The following is a 12,264-nucleotide window of genomic DNA, read 5'->3' as shown; positions in this document are numbered from 1 at the left end:
GAGCAATACATGGTGCATCATTCAGCCATGTCAGTGTTTATAAAAAGTGGTGCTCCATGACCACGCTAGCCCCAGGAGATAGTGGAATTTTTTTTTTGTGATCATAGAGGGCTGCAGTTATGATTTGTTATACAAAGGGTGGGAATGAAAACATGCAGAGCATCCCTCCTCGGGAAGCAGTGCAAAGGGTCAAACAGAACAACAGCCCCCTGCGCACCAGCATATGTAAGAACAGCTCTTTCTCGTGTTCTTTACAGACACAAATAAGCAAACCGGGTTGGGGGCTGCAGGGAAAGCAGTAGGCCAAGGAAGTCATCCTGGAACTGGCAAACTGACAGCAGGAGCAGCAGCTGGGTACAACAACATCGTCCTTTTATGTTCCGCAAAGCTATGCCTGCTAAAACACAAGCCTGCAGGACTCTGCAACCTGACCGTCCTCTGAGATGGGCCAGACTGGAACTACAAAAAATACAAAGAACAGCAAATCCAAGCACACAAACAGCAGAAGGATGCCTTCAGGTGCACACACAAAGATGTACGTATGTACAGTCGATATCCCATACTTCCTCATGCCTAATGCCACTGAGTCTGCATAACAGACTGATAAATCCATTACAGGGGCATCCGCCACATAAAACATTGGGAAACATAACTCCCAAAGTCTTTTATTTTGATGAAGTTCTCTATTACCATATTAATAAAGTCAGAAGAAAACAGTATATGATGAATGACCCTTGAGGAAGTGGAAGGCCGCTGGGCAAGGTTTAGCACACTTCTTTGTGATGGCAAAAAACTGACGCCACAGCTACTTTGTTCTGTCCCTGGGATCCAGTTAACCCTGGCTACAGGGCAGAGCTAATTGTTTCTTTCTAAAAGGAGTTAGGATAAGGCAGAAGAGGTGAGGGGAAGCCAATCAACCTTTAAATACATTACCATCTGCTAACAACCAGGCAAGTAGTGGTTTAGCATTTGTTTTGAGGGCAGTTTACCAGGCCGTCTCTATAACAATAAGAACAGGCTTATGAACAGCCTCCCGGTGGGGGAGAGAGCAAAGAAAAAAGAAAGAAAAGGTAGTACATGTGAGGATGTATACAGCATCTAATGCTTTATGTAAGGAGTGCTTTGTATTTACAAACACTAAAATATCACTAGTGAAAATCTCATTGTTTTCCAGCAAGATTGTCAGCTTATAAAAAAAGATGAAGCAGACTATAAAGACGGGCAGCTAATGTCCCTTAATCTGCATATGATAAACATTAATGGGGAAACTGATTCTGGATCCAACATTTGACCTTAAAGGGCCAAGGAAGGACCCTCACTACACTGCCTAAGAGCTGGCTCAACTAAATTACACCCAGAACTAGTCTGAGGGCATCTGTGGAAGGAAAACAATCACAGCCTCTCTCTACACTAAATATTAATGTCTAGGCAGACAAAAGCAACACTAGGAATACCATAATAATATCACCAGCAGACACTCTATATGTCTCTTTGGGGCATTCACACATCAGCACTAGGAATATGACTATTGTCCCACATTAAACTAACGACTTGTTCCGAGAACCCAATCCTGACATTCCTCTGGGAATCGCAGATGTTATTTATATTTTCAGTCACTTAAAAGGATTAAAGTGTGTTTATTCTCAGTAATCTCATTTGTAGAGAGAGATATATACAGGCAGCAGGAGTATGCATTTTAACCCTACTGGGAACGATCAAATGCACAGCTCCATTTACAGCCAGCTGCCTTCCTCAGCTCTTCAGTATTCGGGACCTCCGAAAGTCTCACCAGCCTGGCCGCTTTCATTAAAACTATCTATGAATTGCAGGTTGCAGCCACTTCTGATAAACTACCCCAGGAGCTCTTGGTGACAGCAAGCTGTGCATATAGCCAAGAGATCCAGCTGAAAATTAAAGTGCATGTCAAGTAGCCCGATCAATATAATAATTGCTCTAGGCTGGAACAAACTACAGTCTCTGGTTGAAGACACACAAGTACAGCACCAGGCTATACGCTGCGCCCTGGCTTATGAGGAAATTTATAAGCCGTGCTTATGAAACAGAAGATGTGCCAAAGTATTGGGGTGGTGGCAAAACGAGCAGTTAGCCGGGAGGCTGAAGTGCACAGCAGGTATTCTGATCAATATAATAATAGCTCCAGGCTACGAGGAATGGCAGCCTCTGCCTGAAGAGACACGGGTGCTGTACCACGCACGCCGCAGCCCGCGCTACCCAGACAGCGGCGAAAGCCGAAGATAAAAAAGGCTCAAGTTGCTGCTAAGTGTGCGGCTCCTCAGCGGCTTCGCTAATTGCTGGCGTTCCTGCCCGCTTTGCCACCTCCCGATTGCCGCACGGTTTCCTCCCCACATTGCCCCGGGTTGAACATCAGGCTGGCAGCCGGCTTTCGGCCGGGGATGCCCGGGAGCGACCCCCGCGCCGCCTCGCTCTGCCGGCACCGGCACCGGCACCGGCACCGGGACCGAGACCTCTCCCCCATTCCCGCCCAGGGCCGGGGACAGGCGCTTCCCCGGCCGCCGCCGCCTCCCCCCCGCCGGGCTCGCTCCTTACCCGTCTCTTTGTCCTGGGCGGCTTCCAGGTGCAGGTCGCTGAGGAGATGCTCCAAAATCTTCTCCGGCGTCCCCGACACCACCACGTATCTGTCGGAAAGCAGAGAGTCCCCGGAGTCATCCTCGGTGGAGGACTGCGAGCGGCTGCTCCACTCGTCCTCCTCATCCTCCTCGTCGATGTACTTGAAGTAAGGCACGTCGAAGGTGGGCAGCGGCCGCTCCCCGCCGCGGCCCGCCAGCGCCTCGGGCACCCGCACCCTGCCGCTCCCCATGGCGCCCCGCTCCCGCCGCGCCACCCCCCCCCTCCCCCCCTTAGGCGCGCCCCCGGGGGCCATCGCCCTGCCGGGGGCCGCGGGCCGCCGCCGCCCCGCCCGCCCGCTGCCGCCGCGGAGCCCGGCCCGGCCGGCCCAGCCCCGCGCTCCCGGAGCCGCGGAAGCCTTACCTCCCGCGCCGCTCGGGGGCCGGGCTGCGTGACCACACCTTCCGCAGCACCAGCGCTGCGCCGGCCTCCTCCCGCGCCCGCTCGCCGCCGCCTCCATCGTCCGCCTTCCGTGCATGGGGAGGGGGGGGGGGGAAGCGAGAGAGAGAGCGCGGTCAGTGCCCGCTGCAGGCCGGGGGCTAGCTGCCCCGCCGCCGGCTCTGCCCGGGCAGGTGTCGCTGCCGGAGGTCTCAATCGAGAAGGGGGCTCTTTGCACCGCGGGGCAGAGAGGAGGAACGGGCTCCCCGCTTTGTGAGCGGCACTCGGCATCGTGTGTTGGATTTTAATTCGCAGGAGCGGCGGGGGGGGTGGGGGTGCGGGTTTCCGTGTCGCCGAGGGGATGGCTTGTTTAATTCCCAGCCGGTCAAATAAAGCAGGGGACAGGTAACAATAGTCAGAAAGCGGCAAGCGCTCCCGAACACTCCAATAATACAGAAGCAGAATACACCTTCTGTAAAGCTTCTCTCCTGTACTTCAACAAAGGCAATAAAACCAGTGGGACAGGCATGCAATGTATGCCTCTGAGCATCCTTAAAATATTCCGTGTACCAATCTCCCTCCTTTTCAACAACTTCTTAACTTGGGAAACAAACACCCCCACAGAAAGTTAAGCCCAGTGACCACACCGTGTGTGGATCTCGGCTAAGCTGCGATTTGGACACTGACTTTCTCCCTCTCGGCTCCCTGAAAGGGAAGGGAGCTGAACAATCATCCATTTCTGCACACGCAGCCCGCATCCACAGAGCAGCTAAAGCCAGCTGACTGAGCAGTGCAGGAGATGAGGGTTTGCTGCTGACTGAGCAGGGCGCATTGCAACACGGCCACCGCTGAAGAGCGGCTTGCAGCCCCCTGTGAGATCCTCCTGGCAGATTCAGTCACCGGAGGGTGAGCGACACAAAAGAGGCAGCTGTTCCAATGCAAGTACGTCCAGTAGTTGCTGTTCCTCCAATTCTGACCTGGTTTAGTTATATCATTCAGTATGTCAAACACACATATGAAGGCAATACATGTACTACTCAAAGGAGAAAAAACAGCATTTGTGCATCAAGTGTACAGTATCCAGCAGTGACAAGGACTTCAAGTGGGCTAAAAACTGCTGAGGAACAGATCTTGGCAAAACAAGGGAGAGAAACCACTTTATGATCCCTCTTTCTATTATTTTATTTCTTATTTCAAGACCCAGTGAGTCTGATGATTGCTGGTTCTGGTTGTCACTGTGGTGCAAGCATGTCCAAAGATGCAGCCCCTGCCCTGAAGAAGTTTCCTTTATCAGTAAACAACATGTAGAATTGATCTATTAAATTTCTGCAAGGTCAGACATACAGGTACTGAGCCAATTAATGTCAGATATTCATTGTAACACTCCCAGGGGACATTACTGAGCAGCCGCGTTACAGGAATACTGATGCATAATTGTAATCTTCCATTTCACCGGCCGTGGTTTTTTGTTGCCTACATATTTGAAAAGCTGCAATGAAAGAAGCAGCAAAAGAGAAAGAGAGGAAGAACAAGAAACAGGTGCAGCATTAAAGCAATTCAGTAACAGGGAGGTTTATCCAAACAAATAAATCCATTTCTCTGTCTGTTCTCTGGCATCCTCTAAAATAGCCCCAATCCTCATTCCCCTGCGCTCACTGACATTCCAAACTGCAGCACATATGGGGCATATATGTAATGTATGGTGCTGTATTTGTACAAACCATCTATTTCCACATATATGGGAATGGATTTTAAGCATACCCATATACACACATACATGAGCAGCTGGCAGCAAGTCAACAGGGAGCACCAGGAGGGTGAAAGCTCTCTCATACTGGAAGGACATTAACAATGGTTGTTCTGGAAGACGGTGTTCCCCTTTCAGCATCTCACCAAGCAGAAACATTTTCAAAAAACCTTTTGGATAATTGTACGCAAATTAACCGCATAAAGTGCCCCAATGGTGAGATTTTCATAAGGCTCTTCCTCTTGTCCTTGCCTGTTTTATCAATCTCAAGGAAGAGAAAAATCATTCTATTTTATCAGGAAAGACAAAAATTGCGCAAAACCAAGGCCAATCAGGTTCAATTTGGATTTTCATTACCTATAATAATTATTTCCAAAAAAAGGAGAGGGATAGACAATGTCTTTATTTTGCTATCTTCTATTAAAAATAATTTCACTTTAAGGGAAGACTTATTATTTCACTAAAATCCCACTTGTGCATGACATATTTTTGTGTTCAGTCAGACCCTTTAATCATACCACAAGCAACAACAATTAACCTGAGCAAAGCAAAACACAAAGACAAGTCCTATGTATTTTCCCAATTTTTACAAGTTCTGATTTCACTACAGATATTACTCTAAAATGACATCAAGGCATGCTTCATTTATCAGAATCTTGAATAGTCCGTGAAATAATTAATTCTCGCCAGAAGAAAACCAGGCTGCTCTCAGCATGCTCCATCTAAATCCAGTGGCAGATGAGGAGGAGGATGCAAGGGCCCCCAAGTGACAGCAGCGTGTACTGAAGAGCAAGGCAGCACCCTAGCCGAGTCCCTAAAAGTCAGCAAGCAGGCTGACTCAAGAGACATACTCATCATACGCCAATTAGCAACGAAGCTTCCCAGCACTTTTTCAGACCTTTACGCAGCCCTTGCTTAAGCAACCTGCACCGACCACGCAAGAGCACAGCGGCTCAGCATTACCATCTTTCTCATTTTATGGCCGGGCAGATGAATTGGGGCAGAGAGGCTACCGCAGAGTCGTGCTGCAGATCAACAGCAGAATTGCAGTTCACTCGGGTGACACTACACTGGCACCTCGGCTTTGAGCCCCCCACGCTGCCTATTTGACGTTCACTTCGCTCCAGTGCAGAGGGTGGGAAATGACTCCCAGCAGCCTGGGTCAGAATACATTTGGACTTGTGCTTTCGCAGAGGTGGGACAGGAGGGGGTAGAGCACGAGAGATGCCGCAGAGGTGAATCGCTGTCTCACTTCACATGTGGCCTTGAGGAAGTGACTTGTGCAGACTCTCCCTGTCTCAGTTGTCCCTTCAAAAGCACCATTCGCATCCTGCTTGGATGATATAATCAATCCCTGGTGCACATTACCCATCACTTGGCAATTTAGCTAGTGTCCATGAAGCTCTGTGTGTGTCAACCATTATATTTCACATTTATTACAGCTTTTAATTAATCATCTCTTGATAGCTAAACACAGCACTACCAACCCCTACGTCACTTCCCAGCACGAGTTTCTAGTAAACAGTAAAGCCCTTTGGACTCGGTGGATGCTCCGACCAATATTATGGTCAATTTTCCACTCCTCTCATCCATCTTCCTAATACTGAGATAAGCCATTTATCTCCTGGGTAATATATTTTAACAGCAGACAAGTGCTACCTTTATTTTCAGCATGAAAGGAACCCTGGGGTGGTATAAATATTTATATGCTTATAGGAATGAAACAGCTGGAAGTCCTTGCTTAGCGGGCCTTAACTTGTGCAGGTTATGCTTTGCATGAGTAGGAATATGACCCTCTGAATTACTGCTGGGGAAGAAGAAAGGAGAGGTATTTAGGGTAGTGTTGAAAACAGCCATGGCGTGCGGGCTTCCTTATGGAAGACATTAGGTTGCTGGGTTATTTGCAATTGGCCGGGAAGAATCCAATCTCTGGCCAAAGCAACCGATAACTTTCGTATCAGTCAGGGATATTTCCATGTCCCTTGAATTCCTGAGTTTGGCCTTTTAATGAATTAAAAAAGGAACCAACACCCAGAATGTGCTGCCTCCCCTCTTCCTACAACAAACATCCACTGCTAGAAATAGCATTGAAAAGCTGCTCTACTTTCTAACAGCTTTCTAACAGCAAAAAACAGTACGCTCTGCGATGGACACAGTATATTCAGAAGCCTGCTTCACTGAAAAGAAATTGCATTTTCACATCATTCCTCCACAGGACAAGACACCTGTGCAAAGATTTATTTCTTCATCTTACCCATTACTGAAGTGCCTGTTAGGTTGAAACACATTAACTAGCAACGCAAAATAGGCACTTCCCAATGACAGAATTTTTCTTCAACATCTCTCCATCTGCTTTTTCAAAAAAGGGACCAGACCCAGAGCTACCCCGGCAAACCCCAGATTCAGAGAGATTCCCACATTGTTGGTTCCAATGGGTAAAGAAGTAATACATCAATTAAGAGATAACCTGACTAAACTTAATGGAGCATGGAAAATCCAGTCTGCAGACAGATTTTCCTGCTGCCAAACAACCGAGCAAAGGCAAAGTGAATCTTCTTTGGGCAACATGCAAGAAAGCAAACTTTACACAGGCTACCTATCTGCTTCAAAATCACATTAAATAACAAAGAAATTGCCTCCTCTAGGAGTTATGGAGGGCAGGAACATTTTGTTTCCATAGCATAATTTGGTAAAACTGACTCAATGCAATCAGATAATGCTGATCACTTCTGCCTCTGTCTTTTGATGCTGGTGCCAGGGCATGCCCTTGAGAGGTACGGGAAAAGGCATACACAAAGAATTCCCAGGGCTGTTCATGTTCTGAAGAGGAGACTGTCCTCCCCTAATGAATCCATGGAGCTTCCCTGCACACACACGGGAATATTTCCATGTAAGAGGTGTGAAATACAAGAGTGGAGGCTGGAAGGGGGCTCAGAAGCACAAGTGTAAACAGGCTTCCACTGCAGTGCAGGGAAGGTGCTCAAATAGGTGACAGAGCAGGACAAAAGCCACAAAATAACAAGATCCTCATTTCAGAAGACTGTTTTCCTGGGCAGGTATCTTTTTGCTTGGATGTTACAATCAAACCCTGGCACATGTTACCTATGCAAAAGAAGAGTTACAAGAACATGATAAAGACAGAAAGGTCAAGTCTGAAAACTGGGAAACACTGATTGGTATTCTTTAATTTAGCATCTTTGAATAAGACTTTTTTTTTTTTTTTAAATACTATGTCCTGCTCCTTCACTACAGCTCTGCCTTGTTCAGCATATATTGAGGACTTGCTGTGGGACTGGGTCAAAGCTGAGACAAAACATCCTTGTCTGCTGGGACCCTGCTTTACCCACTGCAAAGGCTGGAAGCGCCTGCCTCCGCAGTGTGACACAGAGGTTCCCAAACCTGCCCACTGAGAACTAGCTTGGATACAGCAAAAGTTACAGAGTTAGAGCTGCTGTAGCTCAGAGCTCCATCCAGCCTCATTACATCCTACAAGCAGATCCTGGCTGTAACAGCCAAGAGCTACAGCTATAAAGAAAACCCTTCGCAGCTCAGGCTGGAGCATGCTCAGAGCTTACCGAGCCTTCAAATATTAACCTGCAAAGCTCTAAAAACTCTTTACAGAGCATGTACAAATTGCATTTTTTTGGCCTCTAACTTGGGCCAGATTCGGGTGGATATTTATGAAGATGGCAAAAAAACAAAGACTCTTCCCCAAAGGGATTTCAGATCCCACTTCAGAAGTGTAAGGGCATAAGAGCTTTTCAGAGAACTACTGCCAGAATTTTTTTTAACATAGCAAAACAGTATTTACCCCTAACCTTGCCCTTAGCAGCTTCTGAACCATGTTGGCTGCATTTTTCATTAAAAAATTAAATAGGCTGAGGCAGACACCTTTCAGAATAAGCAGATAAGATGCAACAACTCTTAGAAGCAACTGAAAATGAAGTCTTACAATGTGAGGCATTTGCCGATGCTAGTAGACGACAATGAGATGAGTCCTAGCTATAAAATACAAACATATTTATATTACAAACATGAAAGAACATTAAAAAAAAAAATCTTAAACCATTCTATTAACAGCTTCTCCTGTAAGAGACACTCTTTCAGAAAGCATCTATCAAAGACTAAAGATGATTGCCTGCTTATACTTCACTATGTTTTTCCCTGGAATCAGTTAGTGTGGAGACTGCAGAATTAGATTTAAAGTCACCAAAGTACAAATAGATGTACAAAAACGACCCCATTCTTTACAGGCTATTCCTCTTTATTTGACAAGAAAATGGAAATGAACACATCACAATTAAAGTGGAGATGGACGACAATATCTCCAATCTCTGTGGATAATCCATCTCAGAATATGTTGCCATATTTCAGTTTTGAGACAGACCAAGATCTGCATTAATAGGCTTGATTCACTTTCAACTACAGCAGGAGAAAAGCATTTCAAAGTCACCAGCACAGCTGATCCAAGCTGTATAAGGAGGAGACTGGTATTCTGCCGTGGTTACCCTCTCTTTATTCTAGAAAGATGAAAATAAAAAATAGCTACTATTCTACCTCTACTTAAAATATCACAGCACAAAACATTTTCAATGGGACTGCCTATTTTGTAGTCAGTTGCATGATCACCACTTTTTCCAAATTTCAAGGGAAAAATTACTTTACAGGACTGCAGGAACATCAACAGCAGCTTTTCATATGGCAATTCTTAAGAATCAAAAAAATTCTTACATAAGGCTGTGTTATTTTATTTCACTACAAAATACAGCTTATAGCATATTCATACTACATTTTATTATTTTTCTCATCTCATGAACTTTTCTCCAGTTCTTCTTTGTACTCTAATATTTTTGTTTCCCTCTGCAGTCATTAAATCTACTTTCATAAACATGTACTAATTCACAGTATACTGGGAGAAACAGAAATCCACTAATGACATTAAAATGCCTTACACAGTGATTTTGTTTTGGCTCTCAGCGACTTCTGGTCAGTCTATAAAACCATAAAACACTTTAAATGATTTGGCCATCACCTCCTCCAGCAAAGGGCACACAGAGACCGTACCAAAACTTCCCGGTGGTCTTACGCTGAGCTATCTATCTCAGAGATGCACAACAAAGAGACGACATTCGGCTCAACACAACCTCCTCTGAATTTATCAACTTCGCAAATGGTAGTAAAATGAGCACAAGCCACATCTCGGAAAAAAAACCAGAATCCTTTGTTGCTGAAGCCAATTTTGAATATTGCATCTGATAATGCACAGAATAAGCCCTTTTAGAAAAACTGTTGGTGCTGTCATCTGCATACTGAGTATCTGCAGCAAAGGCAACATTAATAACAAGTTACCCTTGTTGAGGGGTCAAAAGGACAGTGCTGGTAAGACAGAGATGACAGACAACAGGCATCAGGGAAAAGATTAATATCCCTACAGAGTCATACATCAAGGAACTCAATTTTTGCCTGTAATCCCCAAACTGCTGAGAGTAGGATTATTTTTGCTTTCCCTATTACTAAGAAGAAAGAAACCGCTCATGGGAATAGGGCACTGCTAAACGCGAGTCCTTATGTGAGCAGAAAGGCTGCTGTTAGGTCCTAGGGCAAAAAAAAAAGCTCAGTCGCGTGATGTTCCCAAGCAGTGGTCCCACCGCAAGCCAGGTTGGGGTTTCATGGCACAAGCCACTTAAAAACCATGAAAAAATCTGTGTAGTTCAAGAAAGACAAAAGGAGCGAGAGAAGAGGAGCCTCATGCGGCATTTCATAGAAGGTTAGTAGCAAGAAATGCCCTAAATCGAGACCAAATTGTCCATACCCCTGCTGGCCCCCAGTTACCTCCAGATATCATCATTTAAGGTGAGAGCACTTTTACGGATCAGGCTTTAATGAAAGGAAGCAATACATCTAACACAGGGAAAAGGGTACACTTTCTAAAATAACATGAAAAAAACCATTACGGGTGTCACAACCACCGAAGTAATGATACCATAACCTTAACACTCCACAACTCTTTGTCAGATAATGAAAAATGTCTTTTTAAGACAACTGAAGGCTATGCATTTCGGTTTTCCCTTTCGTGGAGCACATGCTCTTCATAGCTATTAGTAGATAAGTTTGACAGCCTGACAGAGAGCTACCACCTTGGCAAGGACAATCTAGGAGACCTTCCCTCTGTAACTGTACAAAAGCAGAGGGGAAAAAGAAAGGAGGAGGGAGTGGGGAGAGATAGACAAAAGCCATGAGGACAGTATTAATATTGTTATCATTCTCTGACAGCTGGCAGGGCAGCACTTACTTCAAAAATACCGGGATATAGAAGAATTGCAGGCCTAGAGCATGTGTATTTGTAGAAAAACCTGCACCACACCAGGGCAAATTAACGTGACTGTAGAACAAAAGGGGCAGGTGCCAACCATCCCTTCCAGTGGGCTTGCAATCGATGTGGTGGTGTGTGGAGCTGGTTGGAAATTTTCCAATACAATTTTTTTTTCTACTGAAAAAATGTGGATTCACTAGAACTGAAACAGTGCCAGAACATGTCGGTTTGAACAGAAAGCAGCCTGCCAGGCTCCCCCCACCGCCTGCACATGCTGCCCGCCCCCAGGCTGGCAGGGCTTCTGCATCCCCTGCCCTCCAGGAGCTCATCAGGCCTGGAGCTACAGCCTGGAGGTCCAGGTCCCAAGGCTTCCAGTAAGTGGCAGGAAAATTAAATTTATATTTCTGCCCTAAAAGAGTTTTGCAATTGTATTATTTTCACCAGAACCAGAATGGAAACTTCTTCCGCCCCAAGAATGTGAAGTTTCTTAAAGGACAAAATTCAAGCATCAGATGCATCTCCCTTGCATACGTAGATGAAGCAATAGTTCAATCCCCCAGCTACTGAAGAGTGTCTTCCAGTGATGTCAGTGGCAGTGATCAAACCTTAGCTGCAGTGACAAGCATGAAGGAAATTATATAAAAACTGCAGGATTTATGTCTTGGCCAAGAAGGGGGGAGGACTGCCGAGGATTCAAGGAGGACTGCAGACAACGCAGATAGATACCCCAGGACTGATAACACTACTATTGCCATATGCCTCAAGGAAAGAAGAACAGAAGATGATTGACTAGATATACGGAAGTTATACTTGAGAATGATCTTAACATCAGAAGGGTGAAATTCAAGAAATTACTGGGATACGAGGGGAACTAGATAACAACTTGATTAACATCCAACAGGGTGATGTTAACATCCAACATCCAACTTGGATTCTATGGCAACCCCCATACAGCTTTCACACAAGAATGAAAACTGCAGAAGATAGCTCACTAACCTTAGTGGATTTAATTTATTAATGTAGACTAATATTCACCTTGGTAAGGGCACGTGTACAAAGGCCTTACAACCTTTATAATGGACGTAGCGATAAATAAGGTCTCCTGAAGGAATGGAAGAGAGATGGCAGTAAATATATGACACTGTCAGCTTTATATTGCTCTAATTACCAGTGTTGGACA

The 12,264-nt window shown here is 45.6% G+C and overlaps 1 protein-coding gene across 3 annotated transcripts in view; it reads right to left on the bottom strand.

Annotated features, from left to right (window-relative positions):
* RAPGEF5 (Rap guanine nucleotide exchange factor 5) overlaps positions 1-12,264 on the bottom strand; it is a 164,994-nt gene that overhangs the window by 63,458 nt on the left and 89,272 nt on the right. For 2 of the 3 annotated variants that reach the window (XM_050891461.1, XM_050891460.1), the window contains exon 1: positions 2,569-2,673. Coding sequence is in view for 1 of the 3 variants with exons in the window: in XM_050891459.1 (XP_050747416.1) it covers positions 2,569-2,657; positions 3,010-3,113 (193 nt within the window). In the remaining 2 variants the exon portion in view is untranslated. Of the gene's footprint in view, positions 1-2,568; positions 2,674-3,009; positions 3,114-12,264 lie in introns of those variants that run through there. The other variant, XM_050891459.1, reaches the window with a different exon arrangement.

This window comes from Gymnogyps californianus, chromosome 2 (genome assembly GCF_018139145.2).
Source record: "Gymnogyps californianus isolate 813 chromosome 2, ASM1813914v2, whole genome shotgun sequence".
Taxonomy (NCBI): domain Eukaryota; kingdom Metazoa; phylum Chordata; class Aves; order Accipitriformes; family Cathartidae; genus Gymnogyps; species Gymnogyps californianus.
The sequence above is the reverse complement of the archived record's forward strand: the minus strand, read 5'-3'. Positions and strand labels throughout refer to the sequence as shown.